Source organism: Odocoileus virginianus, chromosome 20 (assembly GCF_023699985.2).
Source record: "Odocoileus virginianus isolate 20LAN1187 ecotype Illinois chromosome 20, Ovbor_1.2, whole genome shotgun sequence".
Taxonomy (NCBI): domain Eukaryota; kingdom Metazoa; phylum Chordata; class Mammalia; order Artiodactyla; family Cervidae; genus Odocoileus; species Odocoileus virginianus.
This window is the reverse complement of record NC_069693.1, coordinates 21,937,442-21,964,489: the sequence shown is the minus strand read 5'-3', so window position 1 is coordinate 21,964,489 and position 27,048 is coordinate 21,937,442. Positions and strand designations below refer to the sequence as shown.

Here is a 27,048-nt window from a genome sequence, read left to right as displayed (position 1 = left end):
TCTTTTGCTTATCTGATTGTATTAGCTAGCTAGCAACTCTAGAAATGTTTTTAAAAATATTGGTGAAAATAGGCCCTTTTTTTGTTACTAACTTACTGAGGCAACTTTTTTTTAAATGGCTTCCTGTATTCTCTCACTAGGATTTATTACTGATGGAAACTCCTTTCTTTTGGGCAATGTTCTACTTCGTCAGATTCGATTTCCTGGTGCCACATTCTTTTCAACTCAACTATCTCTTCGAGAACAAGAGAAGCCATCTCACCAAGTTCAGGAGGATACAGAGAACTATGGGGTTAACTGGGGGCCCTCTGATACAAACAACACGAAATCGGACAACATCTGGCATTACCAGAATCAGGAGGCACTGGGTGGCTATCCCATCCAGGGAGAGTTTGCCACTTACTCTGGAGGAGGGTATGTTGCAAGACTTGGAAGAAACTCCAGTAATGCAGTCAGGTGAGTGAACCTGAACAGGAGGTCCAAGATGTTTGCTCCTGTCCATTCTTAGGACAATTAAGAATTAAGCACCCTTTTGAGTAGTTTTGACAGCCACTATTACGCTACTATACTATGTATGGCACTTGTAGACACTTTTATTTTAGATTTCTAAGGAAATGTATCTTTAAGTTTAAAAATTCCTGTTCAACCTCAAACTAAAGGTATATTTGGGGTTGCCACTTTGCCAAATCTCCTTCCTTTTCTCATCTGGAAAAACACATCAGTTTCAATTCTGGCTGCAGTTAGACTCAACTCTAGCTTAAGCAAACTGTATTCAAATAAGAGGAAACACCATGTCATGAACAATCCAAAATTAAAATGCCAAAATTAAATTGCCAGAGACTTAGAATGGTGTTATATACAAATCCTGAGTCTTTGTCATTATGTACAAAAAGCCCAAATTAAAATGATTATCTTTTCATTGAATTTTTCAACAAGAAACTAACTTCTCGAAAACAACGCCAACCAAATGGTGCTCTGACTGCTTACACCTGTAATATGTTAAAAGTAGTGCTTTCGGGTGGAGAGGGAGGTGGGAGGGGGGACTGGGATGGGGAATACATGTAAATCCATGGCTAATTCATTTTAATGTATGACAAAAACTACTGTAATGATGTAAAGTAATTAGCCTCCAACTAATAAAAATAAATGGAAAAAAAAAAAAAGTAGTGCTTTAGTGACTGACACTGTATTATTATTAGCCATTTCATGAATCTTCAGTTTTAGATATTGTCTAAAACAAGTTTTTAAAAGATACTAATGTAATTAATTTTGAAGTAGAATTCTTAGTTGAGGTAAAATTAATTCTACCTCAGATCTTAAATGCCAAATACCTTTTCTTGAACATTTAACTTTGGTGTGAATACTAGTGAAAGTTTGGGCATTAGTAAGCATAAGCATTTTACAGGGTGAACCTAGATTGGGAAATGTCACTTCTCACTTCCTCTGTGAGTCATACTGGAAATGCCAGAGCATTTTCCTCCTCTGCAGAGTTCAGTGGAGAATATAGCTGGCCTGTCTGTTTTTCCAGAGTTCTACAGCAACTTGAACAGAGCCACTGGCTAGACCATTGCACCAAAAGCCTCTTTGTGGAATTTGTGGTCTTCAATGCTAATGTGAACTTGTTCTGTGTAGTGACCCTGATTTTGGAGTCCAACAATGTAGGTATGAAGGCCTCTTCTCTCTTCCCTCTGTGACCTGGGTATCACTGAAGGCCCCATTTCTTTTATCTTATGTCATTAAAACAAATTATTTAAAGCTGTTGCACATAACTTTAAAAGTCAGATATTTCAAGGCAAAAATTAGCAGGTCTTTCTTCATCCTCACTTCATTCCTACTCTCCAGAGGCAGATTTAACTGATTCTTTGGTATTTAAAAATTACTCTAAAAATGCAACATGCTTATTAATATGTCATAGATAGTCTCTTTTTTTTGGGGGGGGGGGTGCTGGGTGTTCATTGCTGCACGCAGGCTTTCTCTAGCTGCAGCGAGCAGGAGCCATCCTGTGTTAGAGTGCCTGGGCCTCCTCTTGTGATGTGGAGGCTTCAGCAGTTGTGGCATACAGGCTAAGTAGCTGTGCTTGGCCAGCTGTTCTGTGGCACGTGGAAGCCTCCTGGAATAGGAATCGAACTCATGTCTCCTGCATTGGCAGGTGAATTCTTATCCACTGTACCACCAGGGAAGTCCCAATAGTATCTTCTTATGATGATGATGATAATTCAACTGTTTTATACCCACACATACCCCAACATACACACACATAAAAACATTCTCCCAGTAGTTATCATTCTGCCAATATAGTAATGTAACTTATGACTAATTTAATATTTCTATTACAGTGATTATATAAATATTTTCTAAGGATGAGCCTGGTGGCTCAGTTGGTAAAGAATCTGCCTGCAATGCAGGAGACCCAGTTCAGTCCCTGGGTCAGGAAGATCCTCTGGAGAAGGAAATGGCAACCCACTCCAGTATTCTTGCCCAAGAAATCCCATGGACAGAGGAACCTGGTGGACCAGTCCATGGGGCTGGAAAGAGTTGGATACCACTGAGCAACTAAACCACCAACCTCCGTGTATTAAAATTAAATATCTTTTCTCTTAGAATATTTTTCCCTAGAGTTTATAGTTACTTCCTTTTCTTTTTTCACTTTCTTGGTTTGACTTGCATCTATCATTGACTCACCTCCAGACTCTTCCTAGAAGTAAAAATTTCATTCTGTTCAAAACTATCAAGCAACCTATCATTTTGTTTTTTCCTTAGAGACATCTTCTCCCAGGCCCACTGTTCTTTTGGTGTAGTCCAGATTGGTTATTTTCTAGGCCTTGAGAGCTCTTGAACTCGGACTCTCCCTTCCCTGTCCCCTCTCTCCTCTGTTGGATCACCTTTCTTCTAAATCCCATGTCTTCCCTTCTTGGTTTACTTTCTCATTTTGCTGGAGCACATCCAGCTGGTATGTTTGTTGGTAACTTCCTGGAAATGAGCAAGGGAAATAAATTTTCTTAAAGCCTTCAGTTCAGTTGCTCAGTTGTGTCCGACTCTTTGCTACCCCATGGACTGCAGCATGCCAGGCTTTCCTGTCCATCACCAAATTCCAGAGCTTGCTCAAACTTATGTCCATTGAGTTGGTGATGCCATCTCAACTTCTGTTGTCCTCTTCTCTTCCTGCCTTCAATCTCTGCCAGCATCAGGGTCTTTTTCAAAGAGTCAGTTCGTCTCATCAGGTGGCCAAAGTATTGGAGCTTCAGCTTCAGCATCAGGCCTTCCAGTGAATACTCAGGACTGTTTTCCTTTAAGATTGACTGGTTTGATCTACTTGCTGTCCAAGGGACTTTCAAGAGTCTTCTCTAGTACCACAGTTCAAAAGCATCAATTCTTCAGCGCTCAGCTTTCTTTATAGTCCAACTCTCACATCCATACATGACTACTGGAAAAACCACAGCCTTGACCAGACGGACCTTTGTTGGCAAAGCAATGTCTCTGCTTTTTAATATGTCTAGGTTGATCATAGCTTTTCTTCCAAGGAGCAAGTGTGTTTTAATTTCATGGCTGCAGTCACCATCTGCAGTGATTTTGGAGCCCCCAAAAAAGCTTTTTTCCTGCCATCACATTTGGCTGATCAATCATTTGGCTGGATACAGTAGTTTTTCAGAGTTTTTAAAAGTTTAGCTCCACTGTCTTCTAGTTTCTCATACTGCTATTAACAAGTATGATGATCCCCTTACTCCCAAAAGTTTTTAAAATAATCTCTTGGTCCCCAGAGTTAGGAATGGAGTTCATAGTGTGTCCTTTGATCTGGAAATGTATCCCTTAAGTTCTAATAGATGTTCTTGCATTTTTCTATTTCTTCTTCTATTTTTTTCCTTTTCCTGATAGTCTTAGCATTTTGATGTTGGAATTCATGGATGGATCCTCTGATTTCCTCATGTTTTTACTTTATTTTCCATCCTTCTGATTTCTGAGCAATTACTTCAGTTTCCAAACCACTATTGGAATATTTTGATTTCTAAAAATTGTTCTCATCTCTTTTTCATAGTTTCCTACTGTTCTTTTTGGATGCAGTATCCTCTTCACTAAGGATATTACAGGTTTATGGTTTTTTCTGCTCCTTCAAGGCTTTCTGTAACTCCCCTGAGCCTTTTTTGGTGTTCTGATCTACAGTTTTCAGTGTTAGGGATTCAAGTGTCCTGTCATATTTGGTTTTTACTGCCTCCCTCTTAAATAAGTGCTAATTAGAAGCACCTTATGCATGGACAGAGCTAGTCAGGTAGTATCGGTCCTTTTGGGGAGCAGTTTGGAGAGAGAACCCCTCCGTTCTCCTGCCTTGAGGATGTAAGCCTTTACGACTCCTCAGAGCCAGCTAAGGGAAGGGGAATATTTAAACTTTCTTTGAATTCCCTTTTCCAGTGGACTACTACCCACAGATGTACCTGGTGTCCTGAGTTCAGATTCTCTCTGGCTCAGTGTTACTAGGAAGGCAGGATGGGTAATAAATAACATGGTTGTAAAGGGGAGAGAGGAAAGCTGGGTTTTAACTGTTTATGTCCAGACTTAGGATTCTGTTAGTTCTATTTGTACTTCTACCTTCTGAGGTACCTGATACCTCCAGTTTCTCAGCCTTTGTGGGGTTTTGTGGTAAGAACCCGCTTCCTTCTGGGTTTCCTGTGCTGCTGGCTTAGGTTTCAGCTTTCTTGAATCTTCTCAGGCAGTGTCATTCAGCTGTTTTCCAGTTCCAGGCTCATCTGCCCACCTCCTCTTTATCGTTGGGTCATTTTTTAAATTTCTTTACTGTCAGTGGCATTTTTTTTTTTTGGTAAGGCATTAGGGGGAAACCGGGTATGTTCAATCCCTCCCCCTTTAACAGGAAGTCTGCCCTAATCCTCCTTCCTTTCCCCTCCCCCATAATTTGCCCACAAGTGTCCTATGACCATAGGTTTTACTTCTAATCAGAATTTTTGTCCTCCCAGGCGCACACACAGTAGACCACTTCTGCTATACTTGTTTCAAAATGAAACATGAAAGCTTCCCAAGAGTCTTCATAGGGTTTTTAACTACTCAAAAACTAGGGGTAAAATAAACATGGGGAAAGTCCTGGCTTTCCCCATGAGAGCTAGCTATGTAAGGTAGGAATTCCTTTTGTTCTTAAATGTACTTTCTACTACAAGGGGTGCATCTTAGTTCTAGTATTTGGAAAATTTATATCTATAAACATTTCATGATCTTATAAAGCTTTTTAGTCTGTCTTCATAAACATCTGAGTATGCAGGGGATACTGTTAGTATTCATGGGATACTGTTAGTGCTTTACATATAGTGTCTAAATTTTAAAAGCTTCAAATCTTTTTCATCATACTAATTTCTGAAATGTATTTTTAAAAGCTTTAAACAAAGGTACCACACTTCCATTTAATTCCATTCACCCCAGTTTACATTGCAATCATCAATTCTCTGAAACATCATTTTGCAACAGTACTGCTAGTCAGTTTGTTTCTGTAACCATTCTGACTTGGCACAACACCTGTTAACAGCTGTTAAGACACTGTCCTCTATGTGGGATCAACAGTATAATCCTCTCCCGACTTTCAGTGCAACCCACACATTCCTCCAGTGGCTTTGCATACATGATCCCATTTAATATTCATGACAGTTCTAGAAGAAATACTAAGTGGCATGCAGAGACTCAGGAAAATTTAAAACAGATGGTACAGGAACACTTGGGGTTGTTTGAGAGCGAGCTGGAAGGGCAGAAGGCAAATTTAAAGGCTCTTAACTCCAGGCATTCTTTCTTTTTCTCAGGTGCTTTCTTCACCTCCATGAGACTGGACATTTTAACTTCCCTTCAGATATCAAGGAACTTTGCCTGGTCTGTCATGTCACAAGTCATCTACTATCTACTGGTCTGTTACTATACCTTTGTACAGGTGAACTGAAAATATTAGATGTAAGAAATTCTCAGTGTTGCCAGGTATTACTTGGAGAACCACAGTGAGCTGCTTTTAGGATTATGGCTATGATTTTGGTCCTTTCCAGAAGACTGAGTTCAGTTAAATCTACTGGCTTTCCACCAAGTAGTTCTTTCAGTTTTCTAGAGTTAAAAAATTAAGTTTATAGAAAGAATTTTTTGTAGTTATATGACCCCTATCTGGGGCTTCCCAGGTGGCACTAATGATTAAGAACCCACTTGCCAACACAGGATATGTTAACAGATGCAGGTTCCATCCCTGGGTTGGGAAGATCCCCTGGAGGAGGGCATGGCAACCCACTCCAGTATTCTTGCCTAAAAATCCCATGGACAGAGGAGCCTGACAGGCTGCAGTTAGATAGGACTTAGCACACACATGACCCCTATATAAGGTAACACGTACTCAGATGACTGCACCCAAAAAGCACTTCTTCGGCCACATGCAATATTTCGTTTTCAGAGTTTTAATTAATTGAGAAACTTTATTATTAAGTTTAAGCAACGTGATGAATGTATACAATTACTGTTGTTTTAAGGAGGCCAACTTTTCTGTAAGTGGCAGTTCTGAATGACTACAAGGTAGAACTGAGACCAGAACTGATTGTGTCCAAGTTAGGGATCTGAAAGGTCCCTGACTGAGTGCCTTCCCAGAGTTCTTAACACTTCACTGGGGGAAGACGTAGGTAATCTTTCAGGCAAGCAATAGTGACTGTGGTGTCTTATGTTTAGGGTCGCCGGTTGAAACAGCAGAAGTGGAAGTTCTTCATGAAGAAAAGAAACCTTCTAGATATGAGCATAATCCTCATTAGCTTTGTCATCTTGGGACTTGACTTGACACTTATTTCTCTACATAAAAAACACATGGTACAATACCACTATGACCGGGACAGGTAAGAAGGACCCCGAGGGAGCAAAGGATATTCTTCCTCGATGCTCAGAATTTACTGCCTACACAAGTATTCTTTCAAACTCCCCTCTTCCTCTCTGCCAGATCTCTATTTGTATAATACCACAGTTAAACACAGACTCTCCACAGTGAAGATCACAACTAGAAACTGGTAACTGCTAATTACACGTGAAAAGCTCTTCTGCCTTCACAGTACTTAGGTACGTGTTAGTCTAGGATGATAATACAATTAAATTTCACATAGCAAGGGCCTGGAATTGGGTCATTTTGCACCTTTGGCCAAGGAATGAAGTCCTGACATGACAAATGATCATTCTTTGAATAAAACCACAACACATGGAACATCTCTAAATCCAAAGAGGGTTGCTTTCTGGGAAGGGATGTTTATCCATTAGCTCATCCTTACCGAGCAGCAGTCTGGTGCCCCTTTTGGGGTAACTTCTGTGGCCTTTCTCGTGGGAAAGACAAAGTATTTCCCAAAGTACTGCCACGTGGAGCTTCTCTAACCTCTCAGTGCTCAGTAGCCGGGGCTGCGGATCTGTGTTACGACCGAGGCGGTGTCCCAGGAGGGCCTTGTAGAGGGTTGTTCATTCAGGGACAGTGGTGTAGTGTGCAGTCTGAATGGTGTTGGCAGAGGTCCTGCCTGCTGTGTGGCACTGCCTACGTCTGATCACAATAAAAGTGCCAGTTCACTCATGTCTGTGGAGGTCTTTCCAAGTAACCTAGTTGCTGCAACATAAAAGTATCAATGCATCTCTCACATAACTACAGAAACCTGCAACAATTGGTGAGTAACACCCCTTACTTCCATAGTTCAATCATCTCTCTACTCAGCACTGTTGAATCTATTAGAGGATCAATTATCACTGTTAGAGAACAACATAGGATTAGACTGTTGTTACAGAAAACAGACTGGCGTTATTATATATCTCAGGTTAACTCATCTCTTCTGAAAGGAGAGATCTGAAACTAGAGCAGTGGTGGAGGCTGGCTCCGATTCTTGATAGCTCCAGATTCAGGATCGATAGGGTGAATCGGGAGTAACGAGCTGGAGGCTGCACTCCAAGGTTTCTTCAGCCACAGCTCCCAGTCGAGTATGTGGCCTTGTGCCAGTGTGCTCACATCCACAGGAGGAAGCCACACTGGAAAGCAGCGTTCTTCTGTCAACAAGAATGGGTCTTACAGAGCTGCCGCACTTGAGCAGTAGGAGCCCTGGAGACACTGACATCACAGGAACTGATGGCATAGACTTCGTAGTGAGTGTCTGCTTTCCATGGTACAGGTTCATCAACTTCTATGAGGCAGTTAAAGTCAACTCAGCTGTCATTCATCTCATGGGTTTCCTAGTTCTTTTGGCAACAGTTCAGCTATGGAGCCTGCTGTATCAAAACCCCAGGCTGCGGGTCATTGGCAGAACACTCAGCAAAGCCTGGGACGAGGTAGTGGGCTTCTTGCTGGTCATCTTGATCCTGCTGACAGGCTATGCCATTGCGGTAAGCACCTATCCTAGTGTGTCTTGTCCTGAGTGCTGTGGTCTTGGAGTCACGTTGCTTTCCTTAGTAAAGGTGACTAAATGGAAAGTCACAGTTCAAGCTGGCAGTGTTTTGGAGAAGACAGTAGAGGAAAAGAGCTGGTTTTAGTTATGTCCATACTTCACCAGCAGTATTATAAGCTCAAGACATTTCTCTCATCTTTAAAATGGGGATAACATTTAACTCACAAGATATGGAAGTCAGGTAAATTTGTATGAAAACACTGATCACAAAGGAATTCTGTATAGTTTTTAGGCATAGTAATTTGAATGGCCATAAGGATATTCTTTAATTTCCATTCCATTGGGTCTACATTGACCTCATCATTATGACCATCTCAGGACCCAAACTGCAGCCTCCTCTGCTTGCCAACCCCACCTGACTATTCTCTTTTTCAGTTTAACCTGCTGTTTGGCTGGAGCATCTCTGACTACCGAACTTTTCTCAGTTCAGCAGTAACTGTTGTCAGTCTCCTGATGGGAATCTCTCATCACAAGGAGGTAAAAAAAAAACCCTCTTCCTGGTTCCCTTGCAGAATTATGTTTGGTTTAATACAGTAAATGAGAATTGCTTATAAAAGCAACCCCTACTATACCATTGCATGCTGGAAAAGGGAGAAATTTAGAACCTTTGCCATTATTTTATAGTACTACCTATAGATACAGCTTTTGAGTGGCTGTTAACTCCTTTTCTAAGCATATAGTCCCACATGCCTCATTTCTTGTATCCTCAATCTTACTGCCAAAGACACAGGGCTCTCATACCTAGACAGAATAACATGATTGCTGCTGCCTTCTCAAGAGCCTTTTGAAGTGTACAGTTGGAAATCACTTGAAATAATAACTAGGGAGGTACAGTTCCACAAAGAACGACAGTATTTATGTTTACAAACACTGTCACAGAGGGCTGTCCTCTTCCCCCAGGACCTACCTACACAAATCCCTTTCTGTTCGACATAAAAAGTAAAGTAGGAAACCCAGATGAGGTTTTGGGTCCCCCAAATTAGCATATATAGATTTGATCAGGGAGAAAACCCTGTGATTCAAATTAGTGAAACTGGCAAGATTTTGATCAAAGCTTATCACTGATATTAAGAATAGAAATTGCATGGAATGGCAGAGACCATTTCCATTATCATTTCTGGTTTCTATGTATTCTTTCAATATGCCCTTGCTATTCCTTGAAACTTCTGTATTTAGATGTATTTTCCAGATTTGCCAAAACTCACTAGGGCTTTGAGTCTATTTATTTAGCGGCACAGCTTGTGGAATCTTAGTTCCCCAACCCGGGACTGAACCTAGGTACTCAGCAGTGAATGTGCAGAAAGAGAGAAAGTGAAGTCGCTCAGTCATGGCTCTTTGAGACCCCATGGACTGTAGCCTACCAGTCTCCTCAGTCCATGGAGTTTTCCAGGCAAGAGTACTGGAGTGGGTTGCCACTTCCTTCTCCAGGGGATCTTCCCAACCCAGGTCTCCCACATTGCAGGCAGACGCTTTACCATCTGAGCCACCAGGGAAGCCCGTGAAAGTGCAGAGTCATAAGCAGTGGACCACCAGGAAACTCCCATGAGTCATTTATAATTCCACTACAACTTACCTGTTGTTTTCCTGTGGAAGCCCTGAAGGCATAATTCTTTATATATTCTTAGAGTCAGTCACTCTTGCTCTTCTGTCCACTCAAAAATATTTTCCTTTTTAGTATTTTTGCTTTTCTAGTTTCTGCCAGGCAGAAATGTTTTCTTATGTGAATATATCCCAAGTATTAGCACATGTTTTACATTTTTAAAGCAGAAATTAAACTATCAGTGTTTAAACCCAAAGTGTTCCATTGTCTTTCCAGGTTACTGCTGTAAACCCAGTCCTGGGCTCCTTTCTTATCTTCACCAATATTGTTTTGATGGTACTTGTGATCATTAATCTTTTTGTTTCTGCCATTTTAATGGCCTTTGGTAAAGAGAGGAAATCCCTTAAGGTAAGTAACTCAGTAACTAAACTATAAGCTGTATCATGATTTTTTATCCCTGGGAAAGCTCAGATTTAGCTGTTCTTAAGATTACAGATTGACGTAACACACAGTATCAGCATATTCCCTTTATTAGTCTCCATTATGCTGTCAACCATTTTCCTAGGAAACCCAATTTACTAAAGTACATCATTCCAGTAGTCATGTATGGATGTGAGAATTGGACCATAATGAAAGCTGAGCGCTGAATTGATGCTTTTGAACTGTGGTGTTGGAGAAGACTCTTAACAGTCCCTTGGACAGCAAAGAGATCAAACCAGTCAATCCTAAAGGAAATCAGTCTTGAATATTCATTGGAAGGACTGATGCTGAAGCTCCAATACTTTGGCCACCTGATGCCAAGAATGGACTCACTGGAAAAGACCATGATGCTGGGCAAGATTGAAGGCAGGATGAGATGGCTGGATGGCATCACTGACTTGATGGACATTGAAGCCTGGTGTGCTGCAGTCCAGGGGGTCACAGAGTTGGACACGACTGAGCTGACTGACATTGTTTTATATCCAGTGTCCTAAAATATCTGGTTCTCAAATGTTAAGTAGCAGAAACACTGCTGACAAAGCCTGACAGTAAACCATTAAAGGAAACAATATCTTTATGTCTACTTTAAAAAATTACATCTTTGGTACCTTTTCCTTCCAACATTAGCAACAACTTCAGTTTCCTCACTTTTTTCCTTTTGTCTTCCAGCAGCCTGAGAGAGAGGCCACACTGATGGATATGCTGCTGCTGAAGCTGTCAAGCTTGTTAGGGATCCAGCAGCATCAGAGCACATGTAAGCAAACAGCCCTAACAGCAACAGCCATGGACAAATGAAGGTTTAAAAGGTGAGTCACCTTAATCCTGTTGTCTCCTCACGTGGCTCATTACTTCTGAGTATATTAATACGGATCTTTGCATGGTGTACTTTGGGAAATGTTTATAGTATACTTTGTTAGTTTTCCTAGTAAAGAATCAAAAATCCCCTCGGCACTACCAGAAAAGGGTTAACACTACAAGGGTGATGCAGGATGAACCAACTCTGCTGCCCAGCAGCAAGTTAGAGAGCACTTACCATTCATGTTCCAAAAACATGAGTCACAAGTAAGCTCACTGCAACTTTACAATCAAAGACACAAGCATGAGATCTGGCTCAGGGGGAGCACTGTCAGAGAGAAGTAACCATGCCAGCTCCCAGATTACTATCTGGACTTACATACAGAGATCAAAATGGGCTTCTTGCTCCCCAACTGTCCATCCACATTACCCAGACAGCAAAAGTAAGGTGTGGCTTGTACCTAGTATTGTACTTGCTTAAAATATTCTCCACTAAAAGCTGAATTTGCCCCTCATCATTTTACCCAAACAGTGGAGAAACCAGGGCACAATATTTTTAACTTTATTAGCAGCTACTGAGCCATGATACAAATCAACCAAAAACATTAAAGTTGCTTGAGTAGAGTATTTACAGATTTACCACACAGAAGCCGAAGTCATGTCTTCTGATCCCAACGCCACCCTTGTGGGGAAAGATGGCCTTAGCTAGGGGGCAAAAGGGTTAGTCTCATCCGTTGAGGGAAGCAGCAAAACAATTAGAGCCACATGGGCACCAAAAATTTGAGATCAGTTTGTAGAGGTTTTCTTGATCATAAAGTCTTCAAATGAAAACAGGAATCCCTCTTCAATAATCTGTAGGCTTTCCAGCTCACAACTCAAGAGACTTGAATATTTCTAATTAAGGCTACTGGAAGCCCACCTTAGCCTTGACTGGTGACTTCTGCTCAGTACATAGCCAAATGCAATTCAACAGAATGCCATGGGGAAAAAACAGGAATTTACACAGTGCCGCCCTCTATTAAAAGGGAAACATAGCACTCAATAAAGCAAAGGCCACAGAGGGCTCCCTGAGAATCCAGTAGAACTATGAGAGGCCTTCAACTTTCCAAATAAACTTTGCAACTGGATCCAGATGGAACAGTGCCCTGCAGCAAGGAGTAGTGTGCATGTCAATGAGAAGACCCAGCTTCTGAGAACTGTTACAATGGCTTCCTGAGCCATTTTTTTCTCTCCCCCATTCATATTAGAGTGTGAAAATACACACCTTGGCCTTGAATCTCACTCACCACAAATCCCTCTGTACAGAGGGTTTGTTTCTAAGTCTGGAACCTCAGCACAGAGCTGAGACGCTTCAGGAAGTCCTCTCCACCACCATCCAGCCCTCTCTTCCCAAAATGATTTCACCTTCTCATTGCCCTGTGGAGGGATGGTGGGACAGGAAGGAGAGAACCTGGGATCACACTGACAGGAAACAGACAAGAAAGGCTGCCAGGAGCCAGCTGCTCCAACCTCATCATCCCCAGTTGGTAGTCTCTTGGGAGCAATGGAGAACTGGAAAGCAGCAGAGTCTGGTAGAGCAGGAAGAGAGCCCAGAGGGAGAGTGTGCTCAGTGATGGTTAACAGGTAAAACAATTTCATGGAGATTCTTTGTTACAAGGAAAAACTGCTCAGTCTCAACTCCCAGAAATTGGACCTTGCCTGGTTTAGGAGGCCTATGTTTTCTTTTTCAGCTCCTCAAATCTCCGGGAAAGATCATCAAAGTCAATGTCCTCTGATGCTGAGGTGTTGGCACCAGCAGATGCAGTTGGGAGTGTGTCTGGCACAGACGGCAACTCTGGCAGCACAAAGTTGTCGTAGGTCTCTGTGGGCCTCGAAGCGGGCTTTGCAGGAGCTTCTGGCTTGGGCCCAGGACCTAATCAGAGTAAGGAGCACAGTGTTACACACACCAGAAAAAAAACAGCTCAAAGCCCATCATGGCCTTTGGCAGAAAAAATAAACTACTGAAGGAAACACTGCTTTTAAAAAAAAATAATTCTAAAAGTCAATAAAAATTTTCAGGATAATTAACAGCTACATTTTCTAATTATAGTTGAATATATGTTTTATTTTCCTACAGTGAGAAAAAGTTGAAGGGGAAGTCAAAGTGTGGTGCATAGGGCTTGGGTACACAGGATTCATTTAAATGGACTGTCCCCTTTCACAAAGGTCTGCTCCCGTAATAAAGAAGTCCAAGGAGTGGTACTAGAATTCTATTGGGAAGAGCAAAAGAATTTATAAGGAATGTTAACATCCATACTGTCTGATGTAATAGAATGTGATCTTGTTTCTAATCTTCCATTTTATACAAGTTAAAATCATCATGCTCTCTACCTACTATGTTTCAGTTTCTATCGAAGTTCTAGAACAGGCAACCTAAACTGTAGTTGTAGAAAATAAGAACAGTGCTTGCCTCTGGAGTGGAGCTAACTGGGAAGGAACACAAGGTAATTTTCTGGGGAAAATGTTCTCTTTACTAAGGTGGTGGTTACATGATGTATGTGTAGATACACCTAAAAAATGGTAATATACATTTCTATATTTTTTTGTACATAAATTATACCTCAATAAAACCATCTCCAATTTTTAAAAGTATGTTTCTCTGGGGAGAATGGATACATGTGTATGTATGGCTGGGTCCCTTCATTGTTCACCTGAAACTGTCACAACATTGTTAATTGGCTGTACCCCAATATAAAATAAAAGGTTTTAAAATGTTTTTTAAAGTACCCCCCAACCCTGGGTTTCTGGAGTGCTGGTAGTAGTTTTTCAGTGAATGGCTACATGAACATGCTTTGTGAAAAATCACTAAGCCATTCACTCATGATATATGCCTCTTTCCCCCTCTTTAATGCCCAAATTTAAAAACTTTTTTGGTACTTCCAAGCACAGTGGCAGTTGAAGCAGCAGGAACATAAAGAACTTGAGGGTTAAAAAAAAAAAAAAAACACCATTAACAGAAAAAGGTAATTTGGGAGATTCCTTGAAGCCAGGATAGACCTTTTCTTTTTGGAAGTGGGAAATCCTTAGTTCTGTTTCTACCATACTGCATTTAGGGAGAATGGGGCATGTGGGTAGAATCCCACAAGCATAAAAACAATCTGAGGAAGGAACAGTGATGAGAAAACAACAAAGGGTTCAGTACTGAGAAAACCTTCAAAGGATTTCTGACTCACACTCACCAACAATCTGTGTAGAAGACACATTCTTATCAGCATTAATGTCATCAACCTGAAACACAAGAGATCATTACCAGAAGAGAAAGCAATGGCCTAACTGGTGAAGGTAATAGTATAGGCCCATGTGTGTGGCAAAAGCTAAGCTGCTCAGCACCTGCTCCAAGAAACTGCCCCTCCGCCCCCCTGTACTCCTTTCCTGATCTCCTTCCCACCAGACAGATACTATGTTGAACTCTTTAACTGCCAAGCAGAGGAAAAGAAAATTTTTACCACATTATTAACATCTCTAATTGGATACCTTCACCTTCCAGACAGTGAGAATGCATTCTAAACCACCACATTCACCTCCAAGAACCAAGTCCTCAAATACTAACAAAGATCATCTACTTCCTTCCTAGGAACAGTTGTGGGCAAAGCGGCAATGCGTGCAAAGCCAAAACATAAAAAAATCAGGCCTAATGTAAAAACCAAAGCAAAGGACACTAAGCAAGCTCAGGAACAGGGGAATCACCCTAGATAAGGAAAGAAGGCTGGCAGGAAAGTCATCTAATTCTGAACCAAAGCTGTGACAACCATTTACAGTTCAAGGCATCATTAGCATATTACTGATGCCAGCAAGTTTTAAGTATAAGACTAAAATAAAATTAATGCTATAGGCCAAAATTTACTAAACAAATATCTGGCTGTTATTCCTTTATAAGGTGTTGAGAATTTATAAAACTGGTATTTTAATTATATTCTACCACCAAGACTATACCAGGTCAAAATGATTCTCAGCCTAGTTAAGTGTCCCACTAGAACTTTCTAGGATCTGCAGCTCCTTTCTGATTCCTGGGCTTTTAACTGCAGACAAAGCATTGCCACCAATGATGCCGCCGCTGCCACCACGCCCCATTTCCAGGGTAACATTAAAGCAACACAAAAATCCAAAGCATACAGCAATGCCAGTACTCGGAGTTGATCAAAACTTTGCCTTCCCTGTGGCCATTATTTTGCTCTCTCTTCCTGGGATTCACTCTCCTGCTGCTTATAAAAGCCTCAGGCACTTACAGATTCATACGATGGGGGAGTTGCTGGAATCTGAGGTGGATGAATATTGGGAAAGGCCTGATAAGTTCCCACTGGCAATCCATTGAAATCCGACTGCAAGAAGAGAAAGGCAACATAAGAGACATTGCCCCATCTGCAATTTTTGAAGTGTGTATATGGGAAGAGAGAAATACGTGTGTATACAAATATTTTCTCAATGTGAATATATTCATATTGAATAATATATATTTAAGATAGGTATTTAATATGTGTATTCAAGAGCCCCAAAAGAAAAAAGTGCCTAAAAGGACATGACAACATGTGATCAGGAAGATTCTAGATTTTTAAAGATCTGTAGCCAAAGACTATTCATCAAATTACTAATTGCTTTTACATCCACAGACGGTGATTACTATCACTTTCTCTGGGGAGGTGGGGGGTGCCACACTACATGTGGGAACGTAGTTCCCCAACCAGGAAATGAACCACGCCCCTGCATTGGAAGCTGAGTCTTAACCACTGGACTACCAGGAAAGTCCCCAGACTTTCTTACTGGCAGTGACTTTCATCTTCGTGTTTACAATGGATATTTTTCTACTTGGTAATAAGTGATGATTATTCAATTTTGGAAAAAGCTACTAGTATTCCTACAAGTCCCAGAAAACCTACATGAAGTTTTTTCTAGCACCATCTCTCTAGATTTTCCTGCTTCATTACCTGTAGGTTAACCAAAAGACTTTCTCCAAATCCCAATGCTATTTTTCTCCACAGTATAATCAATAAATTATACCAAATGTTAAGGCTAAATCCTCTAGATAACCTACAATTCCTGAGTGCATTCACAGAACCAGCCTGTCATCTATACTACATTTTCTAGAGTTCACATCCACACTTATTTGTATGTATACTTACAGGTCCCTTTGGAAGCGGGTATGAGAAAGGAGTGTTTGGAGATGGCATGGGCATGGGCATAGGCATTGGCACTGTTCCGTCAGGTCCACCAACTGGTGCTGTGAAGCCGCCTCCACCTCCTCTTCCAGGGCCCCCTTTCTTCACATCATCTGTGAATCCAACATCAATAAGATCTGTCTCTACTCCAGGAGGAGCTTCTGCCTAAGAAAAAGAGAGAAACCCGTATCATCAGGCCCGGTCACAGGCTAGTTTCCCCAGGGAGCTCTGAGATGGCGATCAGCATGACGAAAGTTTATTGGAGAGGTCTCTTGGGATAGAGACTTGTGGGGATATGAAGGAAGCAGGCCTAAGCAAAGTAAGAAGTTGGGCTGCCATGCCTTCACAACAGAGGGTTTGGCTAATTCCCCCAGAGAGTTCTGGGGCTTGGACGGGCCTACAGCACATGTTCCCAACTAGGGCAAAGGGGCAGTCTTTAATCCCCCCAAATAAATACAAGCTGCCCCCAGCAAAAACCCTGGGTGAGGAAGCTCTCGCCTAAGAGGGCCACTGCTGGAGGGACACTCAGCTGTGCAAGCCACCAGTCATCAAAGAGATGGGGGAATAAATGCTTCTGTCCTGAAGTGTGTCTGTAACTGGGGTGGGGGGTCGGGGGAGGGTTGTCTGAGCAGCACACCAAAATATCTACTATCCCCCATCAACCTTAACCTCTGAATTACTGTTTCCATATTTGCCTTTCACTCTAAGCCTCTTTAGGACAGTGGCCTTGTTTTATATCTTTTCTGTATTCTCAGCTTTCCAGGGCACAGGGCAGGCATCCAAAAAATGTTTCAAGATCTGTTCTGGGTCCTGGGGCTTTTCTTGCTACCCAGTTCCTTGAACTTCACTGAAAAGTAGCAATAATGCCATTTTATATTTGAATCAAAGTTTGTACCTTTTCAAAGTGCTTTTGGTCATTCATCTCTTCTGATCCTTAAACATACCGTGAGAGAGATGCAGGCTTATTTACTGCTACCCCCAAAGCACTAACTGGATAAAGGCTTCAACTCCCATACACAAACTTGACTGCAAAGAATACGGTTCTTTTTCAAAGACAGTGATCTAGAAAGACTCATTTTCTGTTGCATTCTAAAGACTCTAAACTCACCATGACCACAGAGTCGGGCTCATAGGGCACATTGTAGTTCTTGGCAATTTCAATCAGGTATCTCTCCACTAGGATTTTGGGTGGGGCCTCCACACTCAGTTTGTGCATTAACTGTAAGTAAAAGATCCAGGGTTAACATGCATCTATATAAACCAGCCTAAGCCTATCCTATATCACTTTAAAACTTTGTTTCTCTCATTTTACAAGTCAATGGAGAGAAAAGAAGAGTTCCAACCAGTTATTTTTTCCTTCAGTCACAGAGCACAACATGCATCTATGTCTCACATTCTCTGGTTACTTACGCCCAAAGACTGACACTGTGGCATTCCACATCTGAATTCACCCATCCTTCTCCCCACCTCACTTCTACCTCCATATATCACAAGTGGCACAAGGGACAGAACCAGGAATGATGCAGGATGACAGAGCTTCACAATCAGAGGTGTCAGGCAGGGTTAAGGAGTTGACTGACTGCACTGCCAGACAGCCTTCTATCTATGAAATGTGCAATCTTAAATGAATGCTACATTACAATGATACCCACTAGAAACACTGCAGGCAGTAAAATAACCTGCCCCCCCTCCCCCCGAACTGGTCCATGTTTAACAAGTACATTCATTACCCTATCATTCACAGTTCCAATCTGGTTGGTCCGACATAACTTGCCATATTCCTTGCTATACTTGGCACAGAGTTGATCAGCAACCTACAGAGAAAAAGAACAGCAAATAAAAATGGAAACCACTCCCACAGGGGGCTTCAAGCTTCCTCCTATCAACAGCAAAACACGCTTCTACTCAGGATTTCCAAAAGACTGGACCTGCAAAGCCTTAAAAGGTACATATTAATTCATTTAGTTATTTGTATATTCATCCATCCACTGAACTGCACACAGCAGAGACCAGAAATATCTACTGGAACAGGAGAATTAAATGAAAGTCTTCTCCAAGAGAATGATACCTTGGGCTTCCTTCTCCCCCATGCTCTCAAAAGTGCAGCTAGCTTATACCTTCCATGTAGAAGATAGGAAAATTTCTCTCTGAGGAAAACGACCAACCCAAGGAAAGGAAACTAGTTCCTGACAGTCTGGAGGCCCTCGAGAAATGGTTTAAGTTATCCAACAATGAATTGGAAATATCATGCTCCCTGATTTCGAGCTATGCTAAAAAGCACAGTCATCAAAACACTATGTACTGGCACGCACACACACACAAAGAAAACAAACAGATCAATGGAACAGAATGGAGAGTTCAAGAATGAACCCATAGTTACATGGGCAATTCATTTACAACAAAGGAGGCAAGAACAGGAAAAAGATAGCCTTTTCAATAAATGATATTGGGAAAACTGCACTGCTCTCTCAACCCATACACAAATGAATTCAAAATGGATTAAAGACTTAAATATAAGATGTGAAACCATAAAACTTCTAGGAAAAAATACGGCAGTACACTCTTCTGACACTGGTCTTAGAAATATTCTTTTGGGTATGTCTCAGGCACAAGAAACAAAAGCAACAATATACAAATGATACTATATCCTACTAAAAAGGTTTTGTACAGTGAAAGAAACTATCAACAAAATAAAAAGGCTACATCTACTGGTAGGAGAAGGTATTCACAAACATTGTATTTGATAAGGGGTCATTATCCAAAATATACAAAGAACTCCTACAACTCAGCACCAAAAAACAATCCAATTAGAAAACTGGCAGGTAGACACTTTTCTAAAGACACCTACAGATGGCCAACAGGCACATGAAAAGATGCTCAAAATCATTAATCAAGGAAATACAAATCAAAACCACAATGAGATATCCCTCACACCTGTCAGAAGGGCTATCATTAAAAAAAACACTAATTAAGTGTTGGTGGTGATATGGAGAAAAAGGAACACTCATATACTGTTGGTGGGAATGTAAATTGGTATAGCCACTATGGAGATCACTATGGGGATTCCTCAAAAGATTAAAAACAGAACTAGTATCTGATCCAGTAATTCCACTCCTGGGTATGTATCCAAAGTAAATGAAAACACTAATTAGAAAAGACATATGCACACCTATTCTCACTGCAGCATTATTTACACCAGCCAAGATATGAAATCAACCCAAGTGACCATCAATAGATGAATAAAGATGCGTACATATATGCAATGGAATATTACTCACCCATTTAAAAAAAAATGAAATCTTACAATTTGCGACAACATGGATGGACCTGTAGGGTATTTATTATGCTAAGTGAAATAAGTCAGAGAAACACAGTATAATGTGATCTTACTTATATGTGGAATTCTAAAAAACAAAACAAATGAAACAGTTATAAATGAAACAAAACAAAACAGAAACAGTTATAGATAAGGTGGTTACAAGAGGGGAGCAAGAAGAGGAAATAGAGGGATTTGAGATACAAAGTTCCATTTGCAAAACAAATGAGTCATGAGCAGGAAATGTACAGCTTGGGGAATATAGTCAATAACTACTCTGTATGGTGACATATCCTAATTGGAATTATCATGATCATTTTGAAATGTACAGAAAAATCACTAAATTGTGTAACAGGAACAACATAGCGCTGTAGGTCAATTACACTTAAAAAAGAAACACACAAACATGCAACAAACTCATAAAGAAAGAGATCAGATTTGTGGTTAGAGAATTGATGAAGGCAGTCAAAAGGTACTACAAACTTCCAGTTGTAAGTAAGAAGGCCAACAAACACATGAAAAGATGCTCAATATCACTAATTATTAGAGAAATGCAAATGAAAACTACAATAAGGTATCACCTTACAATGGTCAGAACAGCCATCATCCAAAAAAAAACAAATCCACAAACAATAAATGTTGGAGAAGGTGTGGAGAAAAGGGAACCCTCCTACACTGCTGGTGGCAGTGTAAATACATACAACTACTATGGAAAACAGTATGGGGAGTCCTTAAAAAACTAAAACAGAACTAACTACCCTTTGACCCAGCAATCCCACTACTGGGCATAAACCCAGAGGAAACCATAATTCAAAAAGATACATGTACACAATGTTCACAGCAGTATGTTTAAAATAGCTAGGACATGGAAGCAACCTAAATTTCCATGAATTTTGGAATGGATAAAGATTTGGTATACAGATACAATGGAATATTACTCAGCCATAAAAAGAAACAAAGTTGAGTCATTTGTAGAGACATGGATGAACCTAGAGTGTCATAAAGAATGAAGAAAGTCAGAAAGAGAAAAACAAATATCATATATTAAGCACATATGTAGAATCTAGAAAAATGGTATAGATGATCTTACTTGCAAAGCAGAAACAGAGACACAGAGACAGAGAACAAGTATATGGCTACCAAGGAGGAAAGGGCAGGGCATGGGAGGAACTGGGAGACTGGGATTGATACTCTATACAAAACAGATAACTACTGAGAACATACTGTATAGCACAGGGAACTCTACTTAATGCACTGTGGTGACCTGAATAGGAAGGAAGCCCAAAGGGGGAGCAGGGGGCAGGGTGTATGTAGACATGTGGTGGACTCATTTTGCTGTATAGTAGAAACAAACAACACTGTAAAGCAACTATACTCAAATAAAAATTAATTTTAAAATTATAAATAAGGACTAGAGATGAAATGTACAACATGATAAATATAATTAACATTGCTATATGTTATACATGAAACTGTTGTGTAAAGAGTTCACTTCAAAAAACCTTTTTTTCTATTTCTTTAATTTTGTATCTAGGCTTCAAAAGTACATGAACTGAGAACTTCCAGATACATAAGCTGAATTTAGAAAAGGTAGAGGAACCAGAAATCAAACTGCCAACACCTGCTGGATCATAGAAAAAACAAGAAAATTCCAGAAACACATCTACTTCTGCTTCATTGACTACACCCAAGCTTTTGACTGTGTGGATCACAACAAACTAGAAAATTCGTAAAGAGATGGGAGTATCAAACCACCTTACCTGCCTCCTGAGAAACCCACATGCAAGTCAATAAGCAACCATTAGAACCAGACACGGAACAATGTTCAAAACTGGGAAAGGAGTACGTCAAGTGTGTATACTGTCACCCTGCTTATTTAACTAATAAGCAGAGTGTATCATGCGAAATGCCCGGATGGATGAGATGCTTGATCCTTGGAAGAAAAGCTATGACAAACCTAGACAGCGTATTAAAAAGCAGAGATACCACTTTGCCGACAAAGGTCTATACAGTCAAAACTATGGTTTTTCCAGTAGTCATGTACAGATGTGACAGCTGGACCATAAAGAAGGCTGAGCACCAAAGAATTGATGCTTCTGGACTGTGGTACTGGAGAAGACTCTTGAGATTCCCTAGGACAGTAAGGAGATCAAATCAGTCAATCGTAAAGGAAATCAGTCCTGAGTATTCATTGGAAAGACTGATGCTGAAGCTTAAGCTCCAGTACTTTGGCCACCTGATGCAAAGAACCAACTCACTGGGAAAAGACCCGGATGCTGGGAATGACTGAAGACAGAAGAAGGGGGTGACAGAAGATGAGATGGTTGGATGGCTCAATACTCAACCAACTCAATAGACATGAGTTTCAGCAAACTCCAGGAGATAGTGAAGGACAGGGAAGCCTGGCATGCTGCAGTCCTCTGGGTCACAGAGTCGGACATGACTAGCGTCTAAACAATATGAGATGATGGATGTTTACCAAAATTATTGTGATAATCATTTCATGATATAAGTCAAATCATTATGCTGTACACCTTAAATTTATACAGTGCTGTATTTTCAATTATATCCCATTAAAACTGGAAGAAAAAAAAAAAGGAGACAAAAAAATTGGCATCTGGCATTAAGACCCACCTAAGCACATAAGAGGTTCCAATCCATTTTCAGTACCTCAGTCTTTAATAAATAGCCAAGGGCCAAGCCACCAAACCTTTCAGAAAAGCCTCTACTATAAAAACAGCTTAAATCTATGAAACAGAAGTAAACAAACATTAGAGAAACAAGAAAAGCTTACAAAGGAGTATAATATTCCTAGAGTTAGAAGACAGTGAAGCCATGAAACAACAATAACTAAAAAAATAGACTATTTAAAAAATAGATACTCAGAGACATAAAAAGAGCTCTTACAAAAATAAAAACATACAGAGGACAAGGAAATTTTGTGATAGGTGGGAGATAAGACTGAGACAATATCCAAGTGAATAACTGGCAAAGACGTAGAAAATAGGAAAGAATACAACTCGACTGAATTTGTACCTGAGCAGTCAGTACCATATCCATGTTGTTGCAGGTAATTTTTCAGTTAATGTCTGTCTCTTCCACCAGACTCTAAGCTACAAGAGTAAGACTGGTGTCACAGTTTACTCACCACTGCACTCTCAGTAGCCACACAGTGCACAAACACTGACTCAATAAATACTTCTGGAACAAATGAATGAAACAAAACATCTGTCCCCTTAATATTACTGTAACTTTACTGATTAACAGTTTAAAAACATACTTAAATGACATTATAATAAAAGTAATTTAAGACAAAACATGGGTTATATGTAACTTTGCCCCTTAAAAAAACTATTCAAGTTTAGAAAACACTGTTCTACTATATGAACAGTTCCATTCTATGAACCATTTCACAAAGCCTTTTTCAAAGGCAGCATGAGAAGGGTACAAAATAACCTGATCAAGTAAGCAGACGTTGACATATATAAACCAACTTTTCTAACAACAGGAAAAACTACACGTATCACTGAAACTGGTTGTACTCACAATTTTCAGCTCTGCCACTTCTGACTGGAGTCGAGGAGCAGCCCAAATCAATGTAGACACAGATTCGGCCAGACCAGAATCTAACTCCCTATTAAGGCGGGGGGGGGGGGGGAGGGGGGGGGAATCAGTAAAATTTAATATTCTTTCAAACAAACAAAACCCCTTCATCTGTATCATACACTTGATAGCTTCCTCTAAGGCAATTTCACAAATCTCACTGAAAGGGAAAAGTGAAAAGTGAAGTCACTCAGTTGTGTCCGACTCTTTGCGACCCCATGGACTTGTAGCCTACCAGGATTCTCCATCCATGGGATTTTCCAGGCAAGAATACTGGAGTGGGTTGCCATTTCCTTCTCCAGATCTTCCCGACCCAGGGATTGAACCCGGGTCTCCCGCACTGTAGGCAGATGCTTTACCGTCTGAGCCACAAATCTCACTGGAACCTCACAATAACTCTAGGTTTATAGCCATTTCTGTCATCCAATTTTGGGGGGAAATCTCAAACTAAGAAACCAGCCCAAGGTCACAAAGTCAGCAAATGGTTGAGCCAAGGCTCAAACTCAAGCCTCTTGATTTCAGATTCCACATTTTCAACAGCTGTTTACACTGAGGTCAGGCCTTCAAGTGAATAGTAGGAAAAATGTCGTTGGGTATATGAAGTGACAGTCCCTGAGTGCTAGCTCCCCACACACAGGAAGAGGCCAGTATCACTCTTTTCTCAAATTCCAGAGGTGATTTGATTTAATCTTCAAATCAAAATACCTTACTTCATCCTAGCTCTACAAAATGAAAAAGATCTAGAAGTCTACTGAGTAACACTGTGCCTACAGTTAAACAGTAGTGTACTGAGTGCTCAAAAACGTTTAAGAATTGACTCCTCTGGTGGCCCAGTGGTTGAGAATCTACCTGCCAATGCAGGGGGTACAGGCTTGATCCCTGGCCCCGGAGTATTTCACAGGCCACGGGGCAACCAAGCCCGTGTGCCATAGCTACTAAGCACATGGGCTCTAGAAGCCATGCCCTGCAACAAAAGAAGCCACCACAAAGAGGAGCCGGAGCAGTGCAACTAGAGAGCAGCCCTCACTTGCCACAACTAGACAAAGCCCATGCATAGCAACAAAGACCCAGAGCAGCCAAAAATAAACTTTATAAAAAAATTTTTTAAAACTGTTTAAGGCAGATCTTATGTTGTGTTCTTATCAAAAAAAGGGATATAAGGAAATTTTTGGAGATGACGACTGCTTTTTTAACCTATGATGAAGTGTACAGGTATATATATGCCTATGCCCAAATTCATCAAATTGTACACCAACACACACTAAATACGTGAAATTTCTTCCAAAATCAACTATACCCCCAGTGAAGGGGAAAAAAGGACAAAACAGCTTACTTCATAGACTGGATGAGGCCAAATCGAGCCAGCAGCAGGTCACAGTACAGTTCCAGGATCTCCATGGCCTCCACAAGGTAGTCTTCTCGAATGATGTGCTCCACTCGGATTCGAGCTCGTTCATCCTTCCCAGCAGCCAGATAGTCAGCAATCTCTTTCCTTGCTTTCTGGGCCAATTCCGCTAAAGCACAAATCCCACTCCAGTCACACAGCAGTAGTACATGGGCCCTGGCCTGCAGGCAGACATCCACCCCAAAAGAAAAAAGTCGGTGTTTCTACTATATCCTAGCTCACCCTTCCTTAGCAAACTTAGTCTCATCTATTCTAGAATTTGCTGCCTTGTCTAGGTGAGAACAGTGTTTGTGTAGTCATTTTATCTATTCCATAGAAAGAGTATGTCCCTTTCCCTGTTACAAAGTGATTCAGTCTAACTAGTCACAAAAGACAGCAGAAATGTACCTAAAACTTAGAGGATATAGGGTCCCTAAGACTTCAGACTGCTAGCCTGAAAGAGCTAATAACAGGGTGCTAGGAATCAACGATGTACTCTGGGGAAAAAAATGGAAGGCAAACACACACTACTCACTTTTTTTTTTCTCCAACAGTTTAAGACGGTTTATGACTAATCTCAAATTGACTCGTAAACGCTCAGCTTTAAATCCAGAGCCCAGCATGCTGTGTTGTTCCTCCTGGGAAAAGATAAGAAGCACAGTGACTTTCAAGTCAAAATTAGTTCAAGAATTAAGGCCAGTAAGATAGTGAATTATTTCACATTATAAACCAGAGTAATTTTTAAATTCAGATAAATAACATGATGTGACTCATATTTTTTAAAGGTCATTTGGCTGTAGTGTGGAGAACTGATTGGGGTAGGATAATAATGGAAGTAAGAGGACCAAGGACAAGGCTATTAGACCAGTCCAAACAAAAGATGAAAACAGCTTAGGATGGGATAGTCAGCAGTAATGGCAGAAGTGATTGCATTGAGATCTATTTTGAACACAGAGATGAAAGAACTTGGTGATGGATGAAATGAGTATCTAATCTACGTACTGGCATAGGAGTCCGGTGATGAAAACAGAAGCAGGAAGGCCTCCTACTTCTCCCATAAAACACAAAGGTAGTGATAAGAAGAGATTATCAAATTAATACCCAAATTAAAAAATACTACCACCTTAAGTCCTCATCAAATCCTCCTACTAAGTCTCAACCTTTAGAAAAAGCTACAGCCCAAGATAACAGAAATATCATTAATACCTACTCATAAAGAAATATACAAAGGGGTAAAAACCTAAAAAAAAAAAACTTTATTAATATAAAATTCAACAACAAGGATCCTACTGTATAGCACAAAGAACTAAATTCAATGTCCTATGATAAACCATAATGGAAAAGAATTTTAAGAAAAGAAAGCATATATATGTACAAGAATCACACTGCTGTACAGCAGAAAGTGACACTGTAAATCAACTATACTTCAGTTAAAACTAAGAACAAAAACCAAAATAAAATAAAATCGACAACAGAAGGCTATTATTTACCAAGACTTTTGCTGAAGAGCAGAGTTACAGTCAACAAAACCACCCCTGTATCACCCACAAGACTTTAGGGTGTTAACACTGTGCATTGACCACTATGCATTCTGTATGAACACAGCACTATTTATTCTGTTAATTGCAAATGTGAACTTCAAAACGTAACATCCAAACAAAGAGCGAAAGTGTTAAGTCACTCAGTCCAGACCAATTCTGTGACCCTTTGGACTGTATCCCACCAGGCTACTCAATCCACGGGATTCTCCAGACAAGAATACTGGAGTCGGCTGCCATGTCCTACACTAGAGCATCTTCCTGACCTAGGAATCGAACCCGCATCTCCTGTGTCTGCTGTATTGGCAGGCAGGTTCTTTATCCACTGACCCATCAGTCAATCCCAACATCCAAACAAAAGCTAGGTCTAACACAGCAGGAGGGGCGCAATCACAATAAAATCAAATCCCATACCCACCAGGTGTGTGACCCACAGACTGCAGAACAATAATACCAAAGAAGTTCTGAGCCCCATTTCAGGATTCCCAGCCTGGAGAATCCCCAGGGAATCTGGCATTGCGGGCCAGTGCGATTTGACTACAGGACTTCCAGAGGACTGGAGGAAACAAGAGACTCCAGTCTTGGAGGGCACAAACAGAATTTTGCACACAGCAAGACCCAGAGGAGAGGTGCAGTGACCACACAGGAGACTGAACCAAAACTTAACTACTAGTGGAGGAGGGCCTCCTGTGGAGGTGTGGCTCAGCAGGGGCTGACCACAGGGATAGGAGCATGGGAAGGTCCCCCTTGGTGTAAACCCTCTTTATAGCTAAAGAGATA

At 40.8% G+C, this 27,048-nt stretch overlaps 2 protein-coding genes across 3 annotated transcripts in view; one reads left to right on the top strand and one right to left on the bottom strand.

Moving 5' to 3' along the window:
• The window catches only part of PKD1L3 (polycystin 1 like 3, transient receptor potential channel interacting), a 75,560-nt gene extending 63,350 nt beyond the window's left edge, over window positions 1-12,210 (top strand). Inside the window, exons 26-33 of the mRNA XM_070451884.1 lie at window positions 141-456; window positions 1,529-1,662; window positions 5,793-5,917; window positions 6,688-6,848; window positions 8,148-8,358; window positions 8,796-8,897; window positions 10,237-10,368; window positions 11,110-12,210. Of these exons, the coding sequence (XP_070307985.1) occupies window positions 141-456; window positions 1,529-1,662; window positions 5,793-5,917; window positions 6,688-6,848; window positions 8,148-8,358; window positions 8,796-8,897; window positions 10,237-10,368; window positions 11,110-11,235 (1,307 nt within the window). The 3' untranslated portion in view covers window positions 11,236-12,210. The remainder of the gene's footprint in view (window positions 1-140; window positions 457-1,528; window positions 1,663-5,792; window positions 5,918-6,687; window positions 6,849-8,147; window positions 8,359-8,795; window positions 8,898-10,236; window positions 10,369-11,109) is intronic.
• IST1 (IST1 factor associated with ESCRT-III) overlaps window positions 11,782-27,048 on the bottom strand; it is a 30,085-nt gene continuing 14,818 nt past the window's right edge. For both annotated transcript variants that reach the window (XM_070451063.1, XM_070451064.1), the window contains exons 2-10: window positions 25,266-25,368; window positions 24,680-24,860; window positions 23,290-23,377; window positions 18,158-18,241; window positions 17,536-17,646; window positions 16,392-16,592; window positions 15,501-15,593; window positions 14,454-14,502; window positions 11,782-13,147 (exon numbers count right to left, since the gene is read on the bottom strand). In XM_070451063.1, the coding sequence (XP_070307164.1) occupies window positions 12,948-13,147; window positions 14,454-14,502; window positions 15,501-15,593; window positions 16,392-16,592; window positions 17,536-17,646; window positions 18,158-18,241; window positions 23,290-23,377; window positions 24,680-24,860; window positions 25,266-25,353 (1,095 nt within the window). In that variant the 5' untranslated portion in view covers window positions 25,354-25,368 and the 3' untranslated portion in view covers window positions 11,782-12,947. The remainder of the gene's footprint in view (window positions 13,148-14,453; window positions 14,503-15,500; window positions 15,594-16,391; window positions 16,593-17,535; window positions 17,647-18,157; window positions 18,242-23,289; window positions 23,378-24,679; window positions 24,861-25,265; window positions 25,369-27,048) is intronic.